Source organism: Chrysemys picta, chromosome 9 (assembly GCF_011386835.1).
Source record: "Chrysemys picta bellii isolate R12L10 chromosome 9, ASM1138683v2, whole genome shotgun sequence".
In the NCBI taxonomy this organism is placed as follows: domain Eukaryota; kingdom Metazoa; phylum Chordata; order Testudines; family Emydidae; genus Chrysemys; species Chrysemys picta.
In genome coordinates, this window is record NC_088799.1 from 26,785,685 (window position 1) to 26,811,696 (window position 26,012).

At 44.2% G+C, this 26,012-nt stretch overlaps 1 protein-coding gene across 3 annotated transcripts in view; it reads right to left on the reverse strand.

Moving 5' to 3' along the window:
- SUCNR1 (succinate receptor 1) overlaps nucleotides 1–8,322 on the reverse strand; it is a 30,498-nt gene extending 22,176 nt beyond the window's left edge. For 2 of the 3 annotated variants that reach the window (XR_006175258.2, XR_006175257.2), the window contains exon 1: nucleotides 8,108–8,322. Coding sequence is in view for 1 of the 3 variants with exons in the window: in XM_005286940.5 (XP_005286997.1) it covers nucleotides 8,108–8,179 (72 nt within the window). In the remaining 2 variants the exon portion in view is untranslated. The remainder of the gene's footprint in view (nucleotides 1–8,107) is intronic. The other variant, XM_005286940.5, reaches the window with a different exon arrangement.
- Between the last annotated feature and the right edge of the window lie 17,690 nt (nucleotides 8,323–26,012).

Sequence of the window (26,012 nt, forward strand, 5' to 3'; positions counted from 1 at the left end):
GCCTGGGTGAACCATGGAGCAGCCACGCCGTGAGGTGGAGTGATTGCAGGTCGGGGTGACGCAGGCGACCGTGGTCCTGAGAGATGAGATCCGGGCATAATGGAAGCGGGATCGGTGTCTGAACCGAGAGCTCCAACAGCGTGGTGTACCAATGTTGTCTCGGCCACGCTGGGGCGATCAGAATCACCTGTGCCTGGTCTCTGCGCAATTTGAGCAGTACCTTGTGGACCAGAGGAAACGGAGGGAAGGCATAAAACAGGTGGTCTTTCCAGGGAAGGAGAAACGTATCCGAGAGGGAGCCCGGAGCTCGACCTTGCAGGGAGCAGAACACGTGGCACTTCCTGTTGTCTCGAGATGCAAACAGGTCTATCTGGGGAAACCCCCACTTCTGGAAAACGGAATGTATGATGTCCGGACGGATAGACCACTCGTGTGTTTGAAAGGACCTGCTGAGTCGGTCCGCCAGAGTGTTCTGGACTCCAGGGAGGAACGATGCCGTGAGATGGATTGAGTGGGCGATGCAGAAGTCCCACAGGCGAATGGCCTCTTGGCATAGAATTGACGAACGTGCTCCTCCTTGCTTGTTGATGTAAAACATGGCCGTGGTGTTGTCGATGAGAACTAACACACAGCGGCCACGTAGGAGATTGAGAAATGCCTGGCACGCCAGGCGCACCGCCATCAGTTCCCGAACATTGATGTGCAGGGCTAGCTGAGGTGCAGTCCACAGGCCCTGGGTATGGTGCTCGTTGAGATGGGCGCCCCAACCCAGAGATGAAGCGTCTGTGACCAGGTGCAGAGAGGGTTGTGGGGCGTGAAACGGCATCCCCTCGCAAACCACACTGTGATCTAGCCACCAGGTGAGGGAGGTCAGGACCGAGTTCGGGACCGTGACCACCATGTTCAGGCTGTCCCGATGTGGGCGGTATATTGATGACACCCAGGTCTGGAGTGGGCGAAGCCGAAGTCTGGCATGCCTGGTTACGTACGTGCAGGAAGCCATGTGACCCAGCAGGGTAAGGCACGACCTCACCGTGGTAGTTGGGAAGGCCTTGAGCCCTTGAATGAGGCTCGTGATGGTGCAAAAGCGGTTGTCTGGCAGGATGGCTTGTGCACGCCTGGAGTCTAGAACTGCGCCGATGAATTCTATTCTCTGGGTAGGTTCTAGAGTGGATTTGTCCTTGTTGAGTAGGATGCCCAACTTGTTGAATGTGTGCACTATTATGTGGACGTGAGCTCGAACTTGCTCTTTGGTGCGACCGCGTACCAGCCAGTCGTCTAGGTACGGGAACACCTGTATCCCTTGCCGACGAAGGTACGCTGCCACGACAGCCATACATTTCGTGAACACCCTTGGGGCCGAGGATAGGCCGAAGGGAAGGACTGCAAATTGGTAGTGCACCTTGCTTACCACGAACCGCAGGAAGCGTCTGTGAGGCGGGTAAATTGCGATGTGAAAGTATGCATCTTTCATGTCGAGGGCGGCGAACCAGTCTCCAGGATCGAGGGAAGGGATAATGGTCCCCAAAGAGACCATGCGGAACTTCAACTTTACTACGAATTTGTTGAGTCCGCGCAAGTCCAAGATGGGTCGCAGACCTCCTTTGGACTTGGGAATGAGGAAGTAACGGGAATAGAATCCCCTGCCCCTTAACTCCACTGGAACCTCCTCTATGGCCCCCATAGCAAGGAGCGTGGAAACTTCCTGTATAAGAAGTTGCTCGTGAGAAGGGTCCCTGAAGAGGGACGGGGAAGGGGGGGAGGTGGGGGGGATTGAAGAAAACTGGATAGCATATCCCCTGTCCACCGTGCGAAGGACCCAACGGTCCGAGGTCATAAGGGACCAGGCACGGTGGAAATGGGAAAGGCGATCCCGAAAGGAGGGGGCTGGATCCTGGGGGATGACTGGGGCGCCGTCCTCGACCGCACCTTCAAAAGTTCTGCCTGGGGCCTGAAGGTGGTCTAGGTGGCCCCTGGTTCTGACCGGGTTGAGGGCAGGTCCACCTTCGTCTACCACCTCGCCCTCGCCTCCGGGCCGAGTCCTGTCTCTGACGAGGCGGGGGGGGGGGTAGAAGCGCTGAGGCTGCGGTCTGAATGGCCTGCGCTGAGGGCCCACAACATGCATCCCCAGGGAACGCATGATCGTCCTGGAGTCCTTGAGGCTCTGCAAGCGAGAGTCCGTCTTTTCTGAAAACAACCCTTGTCCTTCGAAGGGTAGATCCTGCAGGGTTTGCTGCAGTTCCTGAGGCAGACCCGAAACCTGGAGCCAGGAGATCCTCCGCATAGCGATACCTGAGGCCAGGGTTCTCGCAGCAGAGTCCGCTATGTCTAAGGAGGCCTGTAAGGAGGTCCGAGCCACCTTCTTACCCTCCTCTACCAGGGCTCCAAACTCCTCCCTGGACTCTTGGGGAACCAACTCCTTGAACTTCCCCATAGAGTTCCAGGAGTTAAAGCTATAGCGGCTCAAGAGCGCCTGTTGGTTAGCCGCTCTAAGTTGCAGCCCTCCGGCTGAGTAAACTTTACGGCCGAATAAATCGAGGCGCTTAGCCTCCTTTGATTTGGGCGCTGCGGCCTGCTGACCGTGGCGCTCCCTTGCGTTCACTGATGCCACCACCAGTGAACACGGCTGGGGGTGGGTATACAAGTACCCGTAGTCTTTAGACGGGACAAAGTATTTCCTTTCCACCCCTCTCGCTGTGGGTGGGATAGAGGCAGGAGTCTGCCATATCGTAGATACATTGGCTTGTATCGTGCGGATCAGGGGTAACGCCACCCTCGATGGGGCATCCGCTCCGAGGATATTCACGATGGGGTCGTGCACCTCCACTATCTCCTCCGCCTGCAGGTCCATATTACGGGCCATCCTACGCAGAAGATCCTGGTGAGCCCGAAGATCTATTGGAGGTGGACCTGTGCACGATGTGCCCGCCACTGCCTCATCCGGAGAGGAGGAGGAAGATGCCTCCGGTGGAACAGGATCCAAGGGAGGGTCCTGGTCTCCCTGCTCCTGGGCCGGAGCATCACCTGCGCTTGAGTCCAGGGCGTCAGGTGGTGCGGACACGGAAGCCTCCATGCCCCCTGGCGGAGGCCGAGAGATGGTGGACTCCGGGGCCCTTCTAGCAGAGTGACCGGAGCGAGAGGTCGAAGCAACTGGAGCCCCTTGCGCCTGATGGTACGCCCACGGGGTCCAAAACGACCAGTGAGATGGGCCATGAGAATGGTCCTCTGTTATGTTCTGCCAATGGCCCAAGACCTGTTCCTCGGCTTGCCCCTGAGGGGGGTATGCCGATCTCGAGAGGTCCTCCGAGGAGCGAGACACCGATCTCGATGGCCATGGCGGTGCCGAGAGCGTCGAGACGATTCCCGTGGGCTGCGGTGCCGCACGGTGCCGGTCCGGAGATGATCTATCTCCACGCGGTGCCGGCGATCGGTGCCGGGACCGCGACCGGTGCCGATGACCTCGTCGGTGCCGGGAGTCGGATCTGGACCTCGACGAGGACCTGGAGTATGCCCGGTACCGGGAGCGGCCTCTCGACGTCGAGCGTCGACCGTAGCGGTGCCGAGAACTACGTCTCGACGTTGATCGGTGCCGACGATCATAGCAGTGCCGAGACGTAGAGCGGTGCCGCGAAGAAGATCTTGGCCGCGAGTACGACCGGTGCCGAGGTGATATTCGGTGCCGGGACTGCGAGCGGCGTGGGGACCTGCTTCGGGACCTGGATCGGTGCCGAGGTTCCAGCCCTTGCGATGGAGGGCGCATCAAGGCAGGTTTCCCCCTCGACTGGACCGGGCGAGTCAACGGTGCCGTCGGTGCCGGTGGTTGAGGCGGTGCCGGCTCCGTGAGAGCTATTAAGTCTCTCGCCGCCGCGAAGGTCTCTGGCGTCGACGGGAGGCACTGTATCACCGCCGGCCTCGGTGGAGACGCCGTCTGCACCGGACTCAACGGCCTCGGCGCCGGAGTCGACGGTGCTGGAGGCACCTGTTTCCGGTGCTCCACCGGCGGACGCGGCTCTACCCCCGGCACTGGGGGAGCCAGCGTCTTCGGCACGGAGGTCCCCGTCTTATGGGCTTTCTTATGCCCTGGGGATAATGACCGGCGCCGAGGCACTTGCTGTGCTTGCGGTGCCGACGAGGTCCGGTGCCGGGGAGGCTTATCTGACGCCACTCGCGTGGTTGTCATGGCCGGTGCCGCCGGGGCACTGCGCACCGAGGCGCTAGGTGCCGGGGCCTGACTTGTAGATGGAGCGTCCGGACTAAGTGCCGCCTCCATCAGGAGTTGCCGGAGCCGAAAGTCCCGCTCCTTCTTGGTCCTTGGTCTGAAGGCCTTACAGATCTTGCACTTATCTGTTTGATGGGACTCTCCCAGGCACTTCAGACAGGAGTCGTGCGGGTCGCTCGTGGGCATAGGCTTAGCGCAGGAGGCGCACAGCTTGAAGCCGGGAGCGTTGGGCATGAGCCCGGCCCCGCGGCCGGGGGAGAAAGGGGGAGACGACCCCCTTAATACCCTGAACTATTATAACAACTAGAACAACTTTTAAAACTATTGAACTATTGAACTATAAACACTAGGACTATAACTATAACTATAACTGCGAATAACAAACTAAGCTAGGGAGAGTGGAGAACAGCTAAGCAGCGCTCCACAGTTCCAACGACCGTCAGGGGCGGTAAGAAGGAACTGAGGGGGCGCCGGGTCTGCTGGGGTATATATTCAGCGCCATGAAGGCGCCACTCTAGGGGGCTCCACAGCCGACCCGCCGGTGTTGCTAGGGTAGAAAATCTTCCGACGATCGTGCACGCGGCGCGCACACACCTAATGGAATGGATATGAGCAAGCACTCGAAGAAGAACAAATCTTATGCCACAGAAACCTCCTTTGCATTTTTGGTAAATTTCCATTTACTAGCAAGAGGCGCATATATCAGATAAGGCAGAAAATGCAAAAGGATGGAAGTGCAAATTATCATTATAAGCTCTCACTTATTCTCTCCAAGTACTAGCTGACCCTAGCCTTCAGTCTTTGAAATGATCTAGGAAGAGAAGATTAGCAATATCTTGAATCTTCCTGTTTTCACCTTTGCATTTAGTACATCTTAGAGAGGGAATAACAAGCACTTACGAAGAAACCTGAGCTTCAGTGTGCCTTTTTTGCCTTTGAAGGAGTATTTTTAAAAATGTACCTTCCTTTGATTTGATGATATACAGTTGTTATAATGTCCTGTGGAAGCTCTCTTTCTGAAACTGCTAGAAGCCATGGCCACGTAAATTATGGTCGATGCTCATTTGCCATGATTCTGTGGCCATTAAATTTGCCAGAGACTCTTCAACCCTGTAATGTCTGAGCACCTCAACTGTTAATAAACGTAACCTGACAATATCCCCGTGAGGTGAAGAAGCACTATTATCACCATTTTACACCGGGGGAATTGAAGCACAAAGATACATCATGCCTTGCCCCCGTTCACACAGGAATCTTTAGCAAATCTTGCAAACTGCAAAATATGAGCTAAAATTAGTTTCTGGTACTATGCCTGCCCAGGAGCCAAATGCCGGTTTTTGTGGTTTTATAGCCACATCATTTTAGTTTTAAAAATATTTTTTCCTCAAGTGTTGTGTGTGAGACCAACACAAACTAGAGGGGAAGCTGAGAAATTACCTATGCACCAAGGGCTTTCAAATAGAAAGTAAACAAACAAAAAGATATTTTCCCAGTTCTCTCTTTTAGTCTGCTGTGCCAAAGCATTACAGAATGTAAGTGCAGCTCAACACAAAAGCCGTACGCTGAGAGCCTGATCTGACAATATAACATTTCTTACTTGATGTTGCCATTACTGGTTATCTATTCTAGATGAAGCTTTTGGGGGTGCAGCTGTGTGAAGTAGCAGAGAACTTTCCTGGCCTAAGCACAACCTAACACTGTATTGCCATCCATGAAACTGATAGTAAAACATACAGTAAGCTAAACCCTTCCTTCATTTTATACACAGCAGAGAGTCTGACACTTTGAAAGGACAGAGTTGTAAAGAAAATACATATAAGATACTAGCAGCATACAGAAGATCCTTGTGGTGAAGTGACAAAAATCTACTTGTTTACACTACCGCGCAGGATCGATCTAAGTTATGCAACTTCAACTATGTGAATAGCGTAGCTGAAGTCGACGTACTTAGATCTACTTACCGCGACATCTTCACTGCGGTAAGTCGACAGCTGACGCTCTCCTGTCGACTCCGCTTGCACTTCTCGTTCTGGTGGAGTACCGGAGTTGACGGGAGAGCGCTCAGCGGTCAATTTATCTCATCTATACTAGACGCGATAAATCAACCCCCGCTGGATCGATCGCTGCCCGCCGATCCGGTGGGTAGTGTTGACAAGCCCTTAGAGTCCTGACTGAAGCGTTAGTTTAGAAGAAGGAAAATCCAGCATTCACACTTGGCTCTAAATGGAGGATGAGCCTGTTCAGGCTAGCAGTCAAAGATCAGGCTAACATTACTTATAAAATTTCTTAGTGTCACGTTACCTTTTTCACATATCAGCTTAACTAAAATCAGACTTTTCTCTGCACAGCTTTGATAGCTGTGTACAGCAGTTCTCACCAGAGCAGTTGGAGGGCTCCACTCTGGAGACCAAATCCTGCTAACCTGCAGACCACTCAAGCTAAACTACCACTGAAACAAATGTGTTTTGACTGAGACATACATTAATACACAGCTGTTAATTTTACAGGATTTCTTCCTATTTCTTTTCCTATAAGGCTTCAAGCTATTATAGTCGTTTGCATCTAGATATACAGTCGAAAGTGGACTAATCTGTCATTAAATACACTTTAGACAATTTCTATTAGACTTTGGTCTATAATTTGAATCATAAATTTCAATTAGATTTCTTGTGACTTATGAACTGCTTGGGTCATTCAGTCTCAACTATAGTGAAATGTGTTGCTGTTTCCAAAGACCTTTTGTAAATGACAGTACCTTATCCAACTCTTTGGGTTTATCCCAGTGGGGACAAACAAAGAGCATGTAAAGCATGAAAGTAATACAAACGGGAAAAATCTTGTTCTCTTCTTAAATGACATGTGGAAGTGAAGTAGTTATTGCACATGAATGGCCAAGTAACGCACACTGCTTCTGCAGCGTCACTTCAGCATGTATTGGGGTTTGGAAATAGTGTATGTACAAACCCTGTTATCACAGAACATTACGGCCAACTGTTGTTTCTAGCTTGATTGCAAAGAAAGGACTGAGTGAAATGTTTATTTTTGGCTTATTTATGTTAGTCCATAAAATGTGCCTTGTTCTTCTTACTGTTTACTTTCAGTCTCTAGGTCAAACTCATCCCTTTTAGAGAGCTGCTGAGCCCCAAGTATGCTCACATGCTCATTTGTCAGCTGCCTGTGAGCAGAACGCCGTCTCTCCCCCCCCAAGTAGCGCTAATTCTGCTGTCTACCTTCTTGTCATCATTTTAACATGCACAATCTCAAGCTGTCCCCTCCAGAAAACGTCTTTTGAGATATACAAGTGTCTTTACTAAATGTATAGCACTGCTGTATGACAGAACTGTAGAACTGTTTATCTGTGACAGGTTATAAAATCCCTCAGAGAATGGCAAAGAAAAGGATGGCATGAACGACAGAGTGCGATTTATCACAATACCATGACATAGTTTGCATTTTACATTTCCTTCTATTCGAGGATCAAGGCACTTTACAAACACACCAGTCCATGAGATACTTAGTAAAGAGGGAGCGCTGTCCAGTAATTTAGCTACTTGACAATGCTTCCTCTTTACTAATTAAAACATAAGAAATGTTTTACATGACATCTACATATTTAATGGTTGACAAAACAAATTTTCTATTTGTATCTCCTATAAACTAAAGTATTCTGGATACACATCCAAAGTTCTGGTGAAATGTTTTTAAGACCACTCCAAAGAGATGGGGATTGGTTGAGGCGGGGGATTGATGCTAAGATGCACTATGGCGGCCTTTGTTTCTGCATCCCTAGGACACGTTTCTGTCCTTTCTGTACACTTGCTCCCTTCTATCTGAAGAACTGCCTCAAGTTGGTCGTGACGGATAGTTGGCCTTTGTGAAAAGACCTACCTGACTGTGTCTAAACAGCTCCTTGTGGACTGCTGTCTGTGTCACAAAAATTGGCCATTCTGCAGCTGGCATCAAGAACTGAATGCACTTGAAAAGGGTACTTCGCAACTCAGAATTTTATTGAGGCACATTGGTGGGGAAACGTCCCCATGCTGAACCTGTTTTGAAGACAAATGAAGGATTTTAGTTTTTAGGACTGATTATTTGGTATCTTACATCAGCAATAAATCCCTTACAAATAATATTTTTTTAAAATCTCCCCGTTGGTGACTGTTGTGTATTTCATACTCTTACCACCCTGAGCAAATGCTGAGCCATCAGATAAACAGAGGCAAGGAACAGCAATGTAAGGGTACACAATTTTCATTTAGAAAAAAAAAAACCCTGTCTCTTCCCTCCCCCCCATTACATCCTTGTTATCATCGAAGCATCATTTTCAGTACTTAGCATCAGATTCATGCTCTCAGAGAAGGACAGCTGTACTTATTTTCTAATTTCTCCACTCTGACTGGTCTGCTTGTGTCTATCAACTACTTATAAATCATTCTCACTTGCTGCATATGTGACTTCACCCACAAAGCTTATCCAATCCATACTTCTACAGTTGATAAAAAAGAAACAGAGCATTCCACCTCTATTCTTAGATACTTCAGATTCACAGAGTAGAAGATTCTTTCTTGAAGAAACAGAGGTTTAAAGGGTACTACTAAGAGGGGGGTAAATTATAATTATTTTGTATTTCCTTATTTCCTATTTTGTGAGCAGTCACATTTTCCCCCCTGCATTTCCATCTTTTTTGCACTTTCTAAGTAATGGTTACTGTGATAAAGCAAAGACTGTCATTGAAGTTCTGCTGGGCTACTAACCTTCCAAAGAAATGGCTAGTTTAGGATTTGTCCCTGAGACAAATGGAAAAAATTCACCAACTTTTGGTGAGTATTTACTAATTAGGTCTAGGAAATCTGGGAAATTTTCAAAGCTAAATATAGGGCGGGGTAGAGTTTTTAAAATTCAGCCTTCTCTCTGCTCCAGCCTGTCTTGAGGCCCTGCCTCCAGCTGTGTGCGTGGTGCTTTGGATTTTCTGAAAGTAGAGACTTTGGTAAGATTTTCAGAGGCCATGGTATCTAATTGCTGCCATGCCTGTTTATTGCTAGAGATACTCAGGTACCACAGGGGTGGGCACAGAGTCAAACCCTAAGTAGATTAGATTCTCTACATTGTTTTGGGTCCCCAGCATGCAGCAAAAAGCCACTATGAATTTGTCTGACAGGTCAAAAGAGAAGGAACCTATGGACCCCCCAGGACCCACACAAGATATCACAAAAGGCAAGATGCTCATGTATATGCCTACTTGTATTAACTGTAGGAGAAATGTGTCAGAAAAGGAATGTGTATCAGAGAAAGGGCCACTGCAGCATTTGTGATGCCTTTCTTACTTTTTAAAAAAGCATTGCCACATCAGAAAATCTTTGCTAGCTGACCCTCAGAACACTGGTCAGAGGACACACCAGTCACCCCAGCATCGCAAGTTACGCTCTGTGATCTGCTAATAGGAAACGGGGATGAGGCAGGGAAGGGAATGCTGTACAGTTTGTGAAATGGACAGATACTGAGGGTATGCTTCCCTTATGGTAGGCTCACAGAGACAAAAGGAAAATAACAAAGGACGAAAGCTATAGAGAACCATCCTTTTGCATTTCAATGCCCACAAGAAACAACTTGTTTTTCCTTAAAGATAGTTGATTTGTATATTAGTTACTCATCTTCCTTTGTTCTGACTCATCCAGTCTTATGGTTGTTTGGCCACAATTTCATAACTTACAGGATACTGTGAAGAGCTTCTGGGATAATGACTTTAAATGTTTGAAAGCAGCGTCTAGGTTTAGTAATTGTGTGTGTAGACCAGGATTTCACAGATAGCAGATGGGAGCTGCAGTGTTTGATTAATGAAAGGGTTAGTTAATTGGAGTATTTTGAGGTATGTAGGCTGGTTAGATGTTTCATTGTTGCGGTTTGACTAGCTCCCATATATCTAGCCTGGGCACTTCCCAGCAGACCAAGCCTGGTCAGTCCCCAAAAGAACACAGCGTATGGGGGACATATGATGGTTGGGAATAGAGACTTCATTCTGATCAAAAAGAACAGGAGTACTTGTGGCGCCTTAGAGATTAACAAATTTATTAGAGCATAAGCTTTCATGGGCTACTGCCCACTTCTTCGGATGCATATGCATATGAAGAAGTGGGCAGTAGCCCACGAAAGCTTATGCTCTAATAAATTTGTTAATCTCTAAGGTGCCACAAGTACTCCTGTTCTTTTTGCGGATACAGACTAACACGGCTGCTACTCTGAAACCTGTCATTCTGATCAAACTTAACCATAGCTCTACACTTGGGTCACTCTATTGGCTTCAGTCGAGTTATTCCTGATTTACACTGGTGAATAAATACCAACCCCTGCGTTTTTAATTTCAGGCCTTTAATGAAAATGAAAAGTTGCCACGTTTCTGTCCTTTCTGTACACTTGCTCCCTTCTATCTGAAGAACGTGTCACTGTGGCCTTCTCACACTCATGTTCTCAGATTGTGCTCCACCCCCTCTCAATTTTCTGTGCACCACCATTATAGGGGCTGCTGGTGCTTAGGGGATAAAGCCGCCTTTGCTCTTCTTCCTTTCTGAGCTGTGCTGAACTCATTTCAGCCAGAAGTGAGAACTGGTCCTATGTTTTCAATGCCTTCTTTGTGTTTGAAAAAATATGTGTACGCATGAACAGTCATGATATCTGCACATGTAATATACAAGTGAGGGGGAAAGCGGGATTCAAGTACCTTTTTGAAGCAAGACAATATTTATGTGGCAGGCACAACTACCTGCTTGTGTGCGCAATTTAAGCACCTGGTATTTAAAACATCACCAATCTTTTCTGCTATTAATTTCCTTTGCTGGAAAACTGGAGGCAGCAGGAGTAAAGAGGATTAGTCATTTCCGAGAGGAAGGGAGGGTGGGGAAAAAAATAAGAGGTTGTGAATTTTATCGCTGACATGGTTTTTATTAATCTGGGAATTTAACACTCCTCCCATGCTGTTTTAGCAGTGAATTGGTTTATTTTTTATAATTCTCTAGCTATACTGATATGATCTGCAGTAAACTATGTCTATTTCTAGTGCTAGAGAAAGCTTTGCTTAGTATAGATTCCAAACAAAGAACACACTATATCATCAACTTCACTGCTTGGAATGTGAAAAAAATTCTTAAACTCTAATAAAACTTTGTTGATCTAAACAGATTAACATCACTCAGTAGCTATCTGTGCAGAGTTATAAACTTTAGATGAAATGTCCCCATTCATCTCCAGCATATCCCCCATTTACACTGGGCATTCCATTCAATTACATGGAAAGATCATGCATTATGCCTTTCTTGTGTAATTTTACAGGGTATCTGTATGTTCCAAACACTTGGTGAACAATGGGGAACTTGTCTGATACATCATGGGGTTTGCAGACAGCAAAGGGGGGCAGAGGCCTACAAGCATCAGGAGCAATCAGCATGAATGCACAAAGAACATAGATTCATGAAGATTAAATGTAAACACTTTGTTGCTGCCCAGAAAGATCAAGATGATCAGAATGGCATTTCCATGTAAAGTAGCTAAAATGTATTCACAACAGCCCAACACTTGGAGAAATTATTTCATACCTCTCATCTTGTTGCAGGCTTTGCAATGTATATAGTATATAGGACAAAAGCTGTCCTTCAAAACTAGGCAAATCTTATGTCACCTCACAACATGTAATGAAATACTTATTACTGTCTAGGTTATATTCTCCGCAGGACAAGACCTGCCTTGATATTTGTGTTTTGTAAAGCACCAATTACATGGAGGGCCTTTAAATAATACACAGAATCTCTTCAATTTTATGTATACAGTATCCATATATATTTTTATATTTGGTTGCAAATTTAATCTGGAGGGAAGCCAAAGCTCTTTACAAACTTAAATGGATACACCAAGTACAGTATATGACTTTATCCACTACTGGCACATGTGGGATGGAACACTGCAAACCTTTCATAGTGAATAGATCAGGAAGTGAAGAATACTGCCCAACATGGAAATTGCAAGTGGAGGTTATAGTGTGCATAGTGCACCTTTCCAGAAGGCTGATGCATGCAGCTCTGCCAGTGCAAGTTTGCACAATAACCAGGGCCGGCTCTAGGATTTTTGCTGCTCCAAGCAAAACATTTTTTTGGCCGCCCCCCCTTTTTTTTCGTGCCCCCCCGCCCTCAGCCCCGCCCCAACTCCGCCCCTTCTGAACCCTTCCCCAAATCCCCGGCCCCGCCTCCTCCCCCGGGGGTGCTGCATTTCTCCCCCCCCCCATTGTTTCCTGCCCCCCCGCGACTTCCCGCCTTAGCTCACCTCTGCTCCACCTGCTCCCCCAGGCACACCGCCGCACCGCTCCTCCCCCCTCCCTCTCAGGTGAGGGACGGGAGAGAAGCGGAGCAGCGGCGTGTTCAGGGGAGCAGGTGGAGCAGAGGTGAGCTGGGGGAGGGGGGACGCAGGAAGTAATTTGGGGGGGGTAGAGGAACCGCTACCCACTCCAGCTCACCTCTGCTCCACCACCACCGCCTCTCCCGAGTGCCCCACCTCTCGGCTTCTCCTCCCTCCCAGCCTTGCTGTGCGAAACAGCTGTTTTGCGCCCGGCAAGCCTGGGAGGGAGGGGAGAGAAGTGGGGCGGCCGCGGCACGCTCAGGGAAGCAGGCGGAAGCGAGCTGGAGCGGCGGGGGCACTTTTTTCCATGCCACAGAGTCAGTGCCTATGATGGCCGGCGCCAGAATACCGCCCCTAGAAATGTGCCACCCCAAGCACCTGCTTGTTTTGCTGGTGCCTAGAGCCGGCCCTGACAATACCTGCCTCCATTATGCATGATATGAGCCATTGCTGATTAGCTCTTTCTCTTCATGAGCTGCAAATTCTCTCTCAAGTTTGCTTTTAAAATCTCAACATTTAAAACCAAACAACAAGAAATCAATCTTCCAGTGGGTAAATACCTATTTCAGGCAGGGTTACAGCGAACAATTCGTTATCAGTTGTCTAACATTCTCTCTAATGTGTGAGTAAAAAAATAGCTAGAGTGGGGCTTGTAGAGAAAGGTTGAGAGATCACTATAGCTCAGTATTGTCCCAACTGAGCAACCGCATGTGTGGCCTTTTGATCAATATGGTGCAAGTGTTCCCCTGTAAGGTGGGTTTCATATGTCAGCACAACACTGGAAACCCATGCTCATATCATAATTGAGCTGGACTCCAACCAAACATTAGCCCGACAAATGTTACAATGGTAAATCCTGTAAATAGGACACTTGACTGGGAGGCAGAAGACCTGGATCTTCTATTCCTGGTTCTACTGTTGACCTTGGGCAAGTTACCTATGCTATCGATTCCTCAGTTTTCCTTTCTTAGAATGAGGCTAACACCACTTACTAACCTCTGTAAAATGCTTTCAGGTCATCTCTTGAAAAGTCCTATATAAAGGCTAAGAAATGCTGGTAAGTAATACGCAGACTTCATATTGTAGCATGAATAAGCCTATGAACATTCCCCTATGTTTAAATGGCTTTAAGAAGTGATTTTTTTCATAATCTTTTTCATGTCCATGTGAAAAAGGGAGCCTCAAGCATGGCCAAAGGGTTTAGGAACGGGACACCATTCAGAGCCTTTCATCTCTAGGCCACGCACTCAAATTCAGTTCAAGTTGCTAGTGACCAAAAGTGATCTCAGCCCTCTTCCACACCATAACGTACTATTACTGCCATTCCTGGCAGTCTCAGCAGAGATGTAAGGGACTGAGTAGGCTTAGTATCTGAACTACTCTCACTCCTGGAGGTGGTCTCTGTCGGTCAGGGCTAAGGCACATTTGGAGACAGAGAGGAACATGTGTATGGCTATCATTCTGAACGTATTCCAGGGGCAAATAAAACATTTCAGGCTGAAGTGCTGTCAATCTTTCCTAAGCACTAAACTCGATTTAAAACATAATTAGCTCAAATTGTAATATTTGCCTAGACTGAGTCGTCAGGCAGATAAGTGGACTTTGGAGAAGACAAAGAGGAAGTGACTAAATCAAAGGAACTTGTTACGCCTTGGAGGCCTTTTGCTAAAAGAACAGTGAGAAATCCTAGTCACTAATCGAGGCCTGTGACTATGATACATCACCAGTTGCAGCACAGAAAATGCAATACCTTGTGATGCTGATGTAAATAAATTCAATATTGTCATAGTGCTATCAAGCAAGAACCAGAATGACAAGAACCAAAAAGATTGAAAATTTTCCACCCCTTCAAAACTTTTATGCTTAGTGCTCACAAAAAGTGCTGGATTGAAAGCCCTGAGACCCCCTTTATCTGCAAAACAGGTGTAGCCCAGAAGTGCAAGGGACATTTTCCCCACACTTCTTCTGAGAAGGGGAATCTATATCCTGGGGTCAGAGAATACAGTAAACAACCTTCCATGTCCTTTCAGGATTTATCCTCTCTAGACTGAGACCTCACACATTTTTTAAAAGGGTAGCAAACACCTACACAATATAACAAATTTTGGTCACTAGTGACCCTAGACTGACTCCAAAGTAGTACAGAGGAAAGGCTTTATCTCCTGTTATCAGTCACCTAAGCCATCATATCTCCCATGGGAAACCTCTTGATTGCCAAGATATACATATATGTTTAAGCTCAACACTGAATGCCAGATATGTTGCAATGTGGAGCCCTGCATCACATGCATAACAGGGATGAGACCTCTGTGTCAGGACTGTAATGGGCAGTACACAAGATGTGAAAGTGGGTGTACTAGTGACACAGCCAGTGGATATGTTAATAAAAATTATCCAGAATCAAAACACTCATAGCAATGGAACAGAAGGCCATAGCCACCTCTCTCACCCATGCACAGCATTAGCTAGACAGAATTTGCCTATGCAGATTTTCCTGTGCCTTCCATGCTGTGATATCTCCTTCCCTCAGATCCCTCCCAGTTCCTTACAAAGAAGACATTTTTGCCAGGCTTTGCTCACTTGTTCAAGATTGAGACATTGGTACAGTGTTGCTAAAACATTTGTTAAAAGACTCACTCGTAATTTATCATTTTCAGGATCATTTTTCTCCCCCTTGCAACAACAGCTTAGAAGTTTGAAATTTAGATCTGCTTTCTCCTGCACTGTGTGAGCATAATGATCTGTTACTTAGGGGTTGCTATTAAACACCTGACTATAGGCACTGATCTACGGATATCAGATCCTATTGCCAACCACCTCAGCTCCAGTCCCTTTTCAGTGTATGTGGAATAAAGAGCACTGAACATTTGAAAATAATTATCTGAACTTTACAAACAATTATAAAGAGAAAGCAAGTCCAACTGAGGCCTTTCAGCAACATCTCTGTAAATGTGATAATTTAACATGTAATTTTATTTTATATTAGAACGTTAAGATGAACATTTAATAGTAATTGAGTCATACAATGTAACTAATATGAAACATGCTTTTAAAATGTTTGGAATCTAGCAGAGTCTCCTTTTTCATTTATAAGGTATGTCTTGATGGCAGGAATTACACCGTCTACTCCGGGGTCTAAACTGACCTGGAAGTCTCACTCGATACCAGAGAAGGATTCTACTCTGCAGGACTCATATTCCTCCTGACGGTCATGGCTAGGCCCTACAAAATTCACGGCCATTATAAACGTGTCACAGACTGTGAAATCTGGTCTCCCCCCATGAAATCTCGTCTTTTGTGTGCTTTTACCCTATATGATACAGATTTCACAGGGGAGACCAGTGTTTCTCAAATTAGGGGTTCTGGCCCAAAAGGGAGTTGCAGGGGGTTACAAGGTTATTGGAGGGGGGGATGTGGTATTGCCACCCTATTTCTGTGCTACCTTCAGTGCTGGGGGGCTGGAGAGCAGCAGCTGTTGGCCAGGCACCCAGCTCTGAAGCCAGCGCCCCGCCAGCAGCAGCGCAGAAGGGTGGCAATACCATACCGTGCCATCCTTACTTCTGCGCTGCTGACTTCAGAGCTGGGCAGCCAGAGAGTGGCGGCTGCTTATCAAGGGCCCAGCTCTGCAGACAGCAGCACAGAAGTAAGGGTGGCAATACCCTACCATACCATCCTTACTTCTGCACTGCCGCTGGCAGTGGCTCTGCCTTCAGAGCTGGGCTCCCGGCCAGGAGCCACTGCTCTCCAGCTGCCCAGCTCTTAAGGCAGCGCCACCGCCAGCAGCAGCACAGAAGTAAGGGTCACAGGACTGTAACCCCCACTACAATAACCTTGCAACACACACACACACACACACACACACACACACACACACACACACAACTCCTTTTTGGGTCAGGAATCCTACAATTACAACATCATGAAATTTCAGATTTAAATAGCTGGTATCATGAAATTTATTATTTTTAAAATCCTATGACTGTGAAATTGACCAAAATGGACTGTGAATTTGGTAGAGCCCTACTCAGGGCTCAAGGTTACAAGAGTTGTTAGTGTCCCAGCATCCACTAGGTGGCAGAAACATGTAACTCCAGATATGAAATGAATGCAGGTAGCCCTAGAAATGAACACCTCTTTCATCATCAAATCCCATTGACGTACAAGGCTTTGAGATCCCTCTGTAAAGAAAGACTCTGCATAATATGAATTAAAATGATATCCAAATGAGGATAGCAGTGAGACATTAATTTTCAGCCAAACTGGGTGGGAATCTGCTGAAACTTATTTTGATTACTTCTTACAATTTTCTTACATAAATTGAAGACAATAAAATTCCCATATTATGACATATTTTGTAAATTAAGCCCAAAAGCCAGGAAGATGCTATATAATGTATGCAAAGATCCAACTTTTTATCAGCTTTAGATAAGGCAGTCTCCATGCACAGTCCATCTCCTATTTAAATAAAACTAAAAATACCATGCTGGGGACTGGCTCATTTGCCTATTGACAGTGCTGTGCTTTCTCCTACCACACCAATGACTTACATTCATCTTTGGTCCCAGGCTCTTGGTATGTATCTGGGGCATAGCTGGGAGTTCTCTTAATGTAGTGCCTTATGTCATTCAACAGCAAATCCTCTAAATAAAGAATGATAGTGACTGGTTCCAAGGAGCAGCACGTCTTAATGGAAAGGATGGTGAATGAAGCATGGGGCCTCGAAAGTAGAAGAAACATAAAGCAGGAACACTTGGAGTGGCTGTTAAAAGAAAGATCAAAAACTTATACATAATTACACGCACACCCAAGCCATGTCTAAATATCACCACCACAGGAATGAGAGAAATAAAACTTATTTTATTACTCCCAATTTGTAGATTGTGACTATTGCTCTCAGTTAGCATGAACAGATTCAAAAGCGGCTTTTTAATTTTGCTTTCAAGTCACATCTCCTTTTAAGTGATTTGCATTTAAGATATTGGCAGATAGGATAAAATATAATTTTATACCCCACAGAGCTAACCTTTCTCTGGAGAGACGAGACCCATTAACTCAGCTAATATTTAAAAGCAATATGCTTTTGAAAAGTTACCTACACATCTGCTAAATATTTTCTTTATTCGTTTAGAAAGATGAATGGATTTATGTGAAATATACAAAAGTATTCACATATAATCACGATTTGATCGCATTTCTTTTGTAAGGTTAAGTCTGGCTTATTGATTACTGCTATAGCAGACAAACTATAAAGGATACTCCCATTACACTACATAGTCACTCACATACTAAACAGCTGCTAAATATTTTGCCGCTTCAGGCAACCAGGTAGAGTGAGGCCTGAATAAACCAGCGGGTTTCTTCCATGTAGTAATAATGTACAGACACTCTTTTCTTAACCTGTGTACTAGATAATTTTTTTAACATTAGCTTTAATAAAATGTTATATCTTCAAGCCAAAGAAATGACAACATAACAACATCCTTTTCAGAAATGAACCTGTTTGAAAATGCACATACATCTATTAAAATGTGCCTTTGCACATGCATGTGCACATTATTGGCATGTACACATCAGGCAAAGTTTTGGTGTTGCTGGGTAGGTTTGTTTCTTTATTTCTTAATTAGGGTAAAGGCAAGGTGAAGGAAAATGGCAGGAAAGAGGGACTGAGTAAGGGCAAGGGAGAAGGTAAAAATGGAAGGGGAAAAGGGGTGAAATTGCACCTCATCAGCTGTCTAGCCATGATCAGCAGGTAGAGTTTATAGGCATCACAGCACAAATGATGGAGCTTAAGGGAATGACAGTAAAGATTTTTTTCAGGGAGTCTTCGCCATGCATACAAGGTGGTTCAGGAGAAAGTGCAGAGCCATTTGAGGTAGACGCTTACTGGTAGATAATAAAGGCTAGGAACGCTTGCTGAGTGAAGGTGTGGCGTGCCATTGTGATAAATTAGTAGAGCCCCTAAGCAGGTCAGGGCTAAGTATTGCTTAGTCATCACTCTCTCAGAAAGTTGAAAGTAATTGTTCTATTTTGATTTTGTATCTTCAAGTTGGCTGTTGGTATGTTATGTAAAGTCATTTTGTCCATTTCCTTTAGCAAATATCAGTTCTTTTATGCTTTGAATGGAACTAAAATGAAGCAGATTTAAAAAAGAAAAGAAAAAGAAAAGAGGAACTTTACTTATTTGCAGGTTTTCTGTGCCAAAATGTCTTTGTTTGTTCACCAGCATCTTTGGCTGATGTCAGAATAGCTAATAGAGTTTGTCAATTAATTGGAAACACAGAAACAGCAGGATGGGACAAAACACAGGACTAGATGTATTATGCCTGCTATGAGGTCCGCACCAGGGACATATTTGTCTATTGCATTTTTTGTTTTATTTTATTTTTATTTACAGCTAAGGTTAGGGGCCTTTTTATCATTATTGTTTTACTTTAAATATTTATAAGTCAGAGGAGTTTCTCCTTCCATTACTATTATCACCATCATCATCAAATTTTGAGCCTGCAGTCCAGACTTTCCTCCTATGAACTGCATAGAGCCCACTACACATGAGAACATGCAACAATGTGCTGGTGCTCTGAAGCAAAGAGGCCACAGTCTGACCAAGCTCCCCTTACTCTTGTGTCAAACTGGCTAGAAGTGGCACCTGTCAACAAAAGTATAATCTGATGACAAAAGGTTTATTGACTGAAGCTGCCCTCCTTGGGCCCACTTAGCCAAAATGGCTCCTTAAACCATTTGTTCTTAACTGAATCAAACAGAGACATTTCTATTGGTCACTTCTCAGAAGCTGATTTTGTATTCTCCCTTCATGAAAAAATGAAAGGCGCCCCTTCTGCAAAGCTCACCCAGGATTCCTTTCCCTCAGGGTGGATTCTCAGGGTCTCTTTCATGCTTCTTATGACAAATGCCTGACTCTCACTTTCCTCCTGCAGCAAAAATAGCCCACTGTCCCTTCCCAGAAACATTCCATTTGGCTGGTTCCCAACCCAAGGGAGTCAGCCAGCCATCAAAACAGCTCCCCAACCATATTAAGTCCTAAATGTCAGCCCTTTCATGGAGGAAAGTAATGGCCCTTTAGATGTATTATGCCTGCTATGAGGTCTGCACCAGGGACATATTTGTCTATTGCATTTTTTGTTTTATTTTTAAAACAAGAACCATGATGATATTCAATGGAACCACTACCTCCAAATCAGTAAGAGAGGAATGCATTTGACACTCATGGTGTTTCCTGACAGGCTGAAACCACTCTCTTGTCTCACTGAGTTAAAGTTTAAATTTGTGGGGGGGGACAGTTTTTAAGCCACCTGGGATTTTATCATTATGGTAACCAAATGCCTTCAGACTGCTTAAAAAGAGTTGCTTTGATGTGATGCCCGAGTCAGTGAGGAACAAAGCCTCCATTACAATGTGCTGGCTCAGCCCCAGGCACTGCATTACTGCAAGACAAATTCATTTGAGCAGCCTTAGGAGTACAAGATCAGTAGCAATGTCAGGAGGAGGATGCAGACCAACCTGTTCAGAGTGAATCTATGGTCCAAAATGATATTATCCCCATGGCAGTCAGAAAAATGTTTATCTAGTCTGAAACTTTTTTCCTCTGGGACTCATTTGTATTTCAGCATTTATAAATCACCAACCAGTTTTCAAAGAACTTGTTTCAGAGACCTGCAAGGTTATCTTATTTCCTTTTTTTGAAAGACAATAGGCTGATGGGCTTGAGGTTTATGGATTTTCCGTTACCAGAGTACTCCTAAGTCAGTGATTCTGGTGGCTGTAAAATAATTTCTGACTCGAGATAGGCAAATACTGCAAAACAAAACAGTACAACCTACAACCCCCCCCCCCACACACACACACACACACTCCTACCCTGCAAATATTTGAGTTTTTAAATGAATTCACTTCATGTTTGTTTCCCTTTTCATTCACTTTCTACAGATATTCTAGCAGACAAATTATTTGAAAAATGTTTCCCAACTCAGTGTGTTTTCAGCAAATATTGGAGACTATCTGTGGAAAACAAATATTGAACCAATAAATACTGGTATTGGCACCAGAAAACAGATTATAAAAATGTCAAATTGGAACAAAATAACATTCTGACATTCTCCCAAACTCCAACCACAACTCAGACTCATGAGACCAAAATAAGATAACACTTAATTGTGCAGAACTTCATAACCCCAGAATACCTTTACTTTGTGTGCTGTGATCAGCAGTGAAATAGTTAATGTGGACATTTTGATAGCCAGTGTTAAGGTTCAGCATAAACACTCATCTAACATAAAAAGGGGCAGAGCTCACACTACTTTAGGGGCTTAATCTCCTTAATCCCCTAAAATTAAACTAAAGCAAACTAAGGCCACTTTGCTTGTGAATAAGAATTGGGGTTTAATGAGTTTTAACTTCACACCTTTAGTTCATTGGTCTTAACTTTTCTGAGTTTTCCAATGTAAATATGCCCTAGATCTATTGTTTTCAACTATTGGCCAACATTACCACACTGATTCATATACTGCTTGCTTTTTGATTTTCATTTATTTTTGTATCCAAAATAACTAAAAACATTTTTTGTTAAAAAGGAATCTCAGACTCCGGAGCGCAAAATTCAGCCACCAAAGAAAGGTTCCAGCTGGTTGAATGCACAGACACTTGTCAAGTTTTATCTAAGTCTAAGGAGTTTTCTAATCCAGACAGGGAATAGTAATATACAGTATTGCCCAGCCAAAAATAACCATAGCTTAAATTTCAGCAATAATCAACCTTTTTCCAAACCAAGAATTGTTTGCACAATTCCATGACACTCTTGAACATCACGGGTTACTTTTAGTTTGTATCAAAATTTAAAAGTCTTTCTAAAATCCTTAAGCAAGTCACTTCCCTTCTCCATGCTTTTTTTGCCTCCCACCATTTATCTGTCTTGTCTATTTAAATAGTAAGCTCTTTGAGGTAGGGAATGTCTGTTACTATACGTTTGTACAGCATCTAGCACAATAAGGCCCTATCCTCAGTAGGAGCTTCTAGGCCATCCCATTATACAAATAAAACAATAGCTGCTACTGTACAATGTTAGCAAATTTAGTAACAGAAGGTATAATTCTTTCGTTGCCTTCTTTTGTGATCTTCATTGGCAGAAAATACCAATACAATGTGGTCCATACACACTATTAAATGAAAAAAAATATTCCCCATCTTCCACGGTGTACTTATCCTGTGGAATTCAGAGTTGCAGGACACTGCTGAGAGAAATGGAAGAACAGCATCATCTAGTTCAGTGGCTCTCAACCTTTCCAGACTACTGTATTCTTTTCAGGAGCCTGATTTGTCTTACGTACCCTCAAGTTACACCTCACTTAAAAACTACTTGCTTACAAAAATCAGACATAAAAATACAAAAGTGACACAGCACGCTATTACCGAACAATTGCTGACTTTCTCATTCTTACCATATAATTATAAATCAATTGGAATAGAAGTATTGTACTTACACTTCAGTGTATAATACATAGAGCAGTATCAACAAGTCACTGTCTGTATGAAATTTTAGTTTGTACTGACTTCGGTAGTGTTTTTTTTGTAGCCTGTTGTAAAACTAGGCAAATATCTAGATGAATTGATGTACCCCCCTGGAAGTCCTCTGCATACTCCCAGATGTATGAGTACCCTTGGTTGAGAACCCTTGGTCTAGTTGATAGGGCATAGTTTAAACTCAGGAGAGATGGATCTAGTTCCACTCTGCAACTGATTTGCTGTGTGTGATGTGAGGCAAGTCAGTTCGCCTCATTTCCTTTCCCACCCTTTTTTCTATCTTGTGCAGTTAGGGTTCGAGACTGTAAGGATCTCTCAGCTAGGAACCTAGGAGCTTACAGGATCGAGCCCTTGGACTGTAAGGTACCTGGGACAGTTACTGCGTCTTACAAGTTTGTAAGAGTTGGTGTTTGTACAGCACGGCAGCAGTTGGGGCCTGCCGGTGCTATCATAATACAAATAATGCTGAGGATAATAACCTCCAAAGTTTATCTGCACACTTCCAAAATTCTCTAGAATTGGTCTGAAAACTGGAGTTCTTGTGAACACAGGGCTGCCTTGGAAGATTTCTAAGCATTCATCATTTCCGTCTGATAAGAAATGCCACGAGAAAGGAATAGCTGCTACTTCACTTCTCACTTCAGCACATACCAACATGTGTGCACAGATGCACAAAAATTTTAAAGAAAAAAACAAGTTAACCAAACATCTAAAAATGACTAGGCTGAATTCAAATCCTGTGTGAAGATGTCCGTTCTACAGCACCAAGCACAATGGGATGCTTGTCTGTGGCTAAGGCTTCTAGGCCCTAATACAAATAATACATAACAGCTGAACAGATGTTTCCCCAACCCTAATTATTGTTAGGCAAATTCGTTAGCAAATCTGTGTAAAAAAAAAAAAAGTTTAGACATAGTTATATCAAAAGAAATAATGTCTGTAATTACACTAGCTTCTGTAGATTTGAGAGTCACAAAGAATATCAGTCCTTATATTTCAAGATATGAAAGCATAATTTATACCAATTGCCAGCTGGGATCTAAAAGGAGGTTTCGCCAGATGCACACAGCCTTCCTCTGAAATGTCACATGAAAGCCACTGCTACAAGCAGCTATACTAAGCCTGATGGGCCGACAGTCTAGTCTTATATGACTATTCCTAAAAGAATACTTGGTCACACATTTCAGCCTATGTGTAAAGCATTCCGAGACATTTTGCTCTTATTACTAGTGCACTATGCATGTTTACCCACAACTTTGTCATGATTTTTAGTTTTGGTGTTATATACATGGAAATTTCCCAAAACTGTTTATGGCTACAGTGGCCTATTTTCCCATGAATTTATATAGCTTTTTTGTTGTTGTTGTTAAGTTGGTGCAAATCCTGGGCCTGGTTTTAGGCTAAGATATAATCTTCAATTTTCTCCAGGCCACCAATGTATTAATTTACTCTCCTTTTCAGGAAAACATTTCATGTTATAATACTCATGTATTATAGCAGATAAACAAATTTAATGTATCACAGCAATGATGTTTGTTTGTCATATACTTTTGTGGTATACTGTCCTCTACTGGCTGTTCTTTCAGCACTAGGTTTATGGCTAAAGTTATTGAAAATACAACTTGAATGGTTAGTTCTCACTTTGAATGACATCTTGGTTGTCTTTATAATAAACCCCAATCCTGCAAACTCTTAGTACTGGCATAATGTTAACAGCAGCAAGTAGTCCCACAGAACTCAATGTGCACTAAGCATGCCATGTGGTAGTAAGCGTTAGCATGCGGAAAGTCTCAAAACTGTAAGGTTCTCCTTTTCCAAACACTGTATATACCCGACTTTCAGAACACTTGATGAAAGCACGCACGTTGAAATTTACACATACTTCTTATATACTTAGGTAAACTCTGCAGGGACCATCTTTCCACTCTATGTCTGTTCAGTGCGTACAATAATGGTCCTGATCAGGACCTTTAGTTGCTACAAGAATAGAGATAATAAATAACATCAGTAAATCAGAGATTTGATGATGTACGCCACCTGACAATCCTACCTAAAGTTGAGTAAGAAAGACTGAGCTAAACACAGACATGCAAATAACATGTGACAGGGAACATAGAAGTCATACCAAAGCAAACTGGAGAGATGATGCTCATCACCACTGTGTGGTTACTATGCTGGTACCCAAAAGATTAGGCAATAAAAGGTAACTTCTAACTGGATATTAACAGCTGCATTAACAGTTCCAAGAATAAACACAAACAGAAATTTCCCATGGACATTTTTAAATTCATATACAAACTTATATGGACTATGGCCACTCTAGTTTTTCATGTCAATGAGGCCTCAAGCCTTTCTCCATTATTAAATGCAGTAACTGTGTGGCTTTTGAGTTAAAAGTTCTAATTTCCTGAGCCAGTCAAGCTCCAGTGCTTATGCTTAAATGTGATGTACACTAATGAACATTTTTCTGAAGCCTTTATGGTAAGCATAGTTCATTTGACTGGCCGTCTCTCTGAACATGTAAAAAAATGCTTTCACAGATGAATACTCTGCCAATGGGTTTTAGAGCTATATTTACTGTATGTACAGTGCTTAGGCAGTACATTAAGTAGTATAACAGCAGTTTTATAATTAAAGAAAAAGAATTTGAGGAGATATTGTATTTCCCACCTCTAACCCCCCGTTTGCAAGTACAAACTAGTTTGCTTTTTTCCACATACAACCATCATTGTATAAATAATGCTTTGATGAAAGGATTGGACATGAAATATAGCACTGCGCTCAGTAACTTCCACTTGAAGCAAGGTCAGTTCTGAGCTGATGGTTGTACTGTATCATTAAAACATGTCTGACGGTAAGAAAAGCTGCCTTCTGTTTTTAAAACGCCTTCTTAAAAGGAAGCACAAGATGCCCTGTAAGGTGGAGGATTGGAAGGTCACAGAACATTCCTTTTGACTCTGGTTAGCCCTGCCAACTGCTAATTAGAATTTCACTTTTTCATTATGTAAATTTAATAGCAGTTTTTCCCTGTCAGAAAAATGAGACTTTTTTTGGAGATGGCACATACAGTTAAGTCAGAAGTTAGCATTGTCTCTGCTAGCTTGACTGTGTCAGATGTGTTTATTTATGATACATCTGGAACAATTCCCTTAGCCAGCTAAGCTACTAGGCAACAGTAGAGGCTTCCTTTTTTGTATAGGGTTTTCAAAAGCATCCAAATGCCTTAGCAGTACAAGTCTCCTTGACTTTTAGTAGCTGGGAAGGTCCCAGGTTCAAATCCTGTTATGTGATGTAACTGAGGCTTGTGTCCTAATGTATACAAGCACATAGAGTTAAGGTTCATGGTCCACATTAGTACTAGCATTTTCTAATTTTTGAGTGATTGACTTTGCAACCTGAATGTTCTTCCATGGGGGATTTTAATACAAGAATTCCTGGGGTGTGAGCTTTTGACTTAGCACCTACTGGGGGCTGGCATGCATCAATGCATTTGCTAGTGAGCTACAAATCCTTTCACCTCTATGTCAGTTTCAATCCATCTCACTTGAGTGAAGATTGTTCCCATCTAAAGGATGCTTGGGGGCTCTTATGTGAGATGAGTTTGGTGGGTCTGAGTGTGAGCTCCTACATCACAATTCATCCCCACGATTTTCCCCCAATTGCCTGACGATCGCTTAGAGAGGCCAAGAACTGCCTGGGTTATGCAGACTGAACTTCCTCTTCAAGGTAGTGTGTGGGCGGGAAGCTTGCCCTCAAGATATACGGCAGGATCCAGGCACCAGCCCTGATGCGGCACAGTCTTGCATAGGATGAAGTTTATGGTTATATGCAAATTAGTTGTGACTATGCAAATCAGCTCATTCTGTAATTTACATAATAC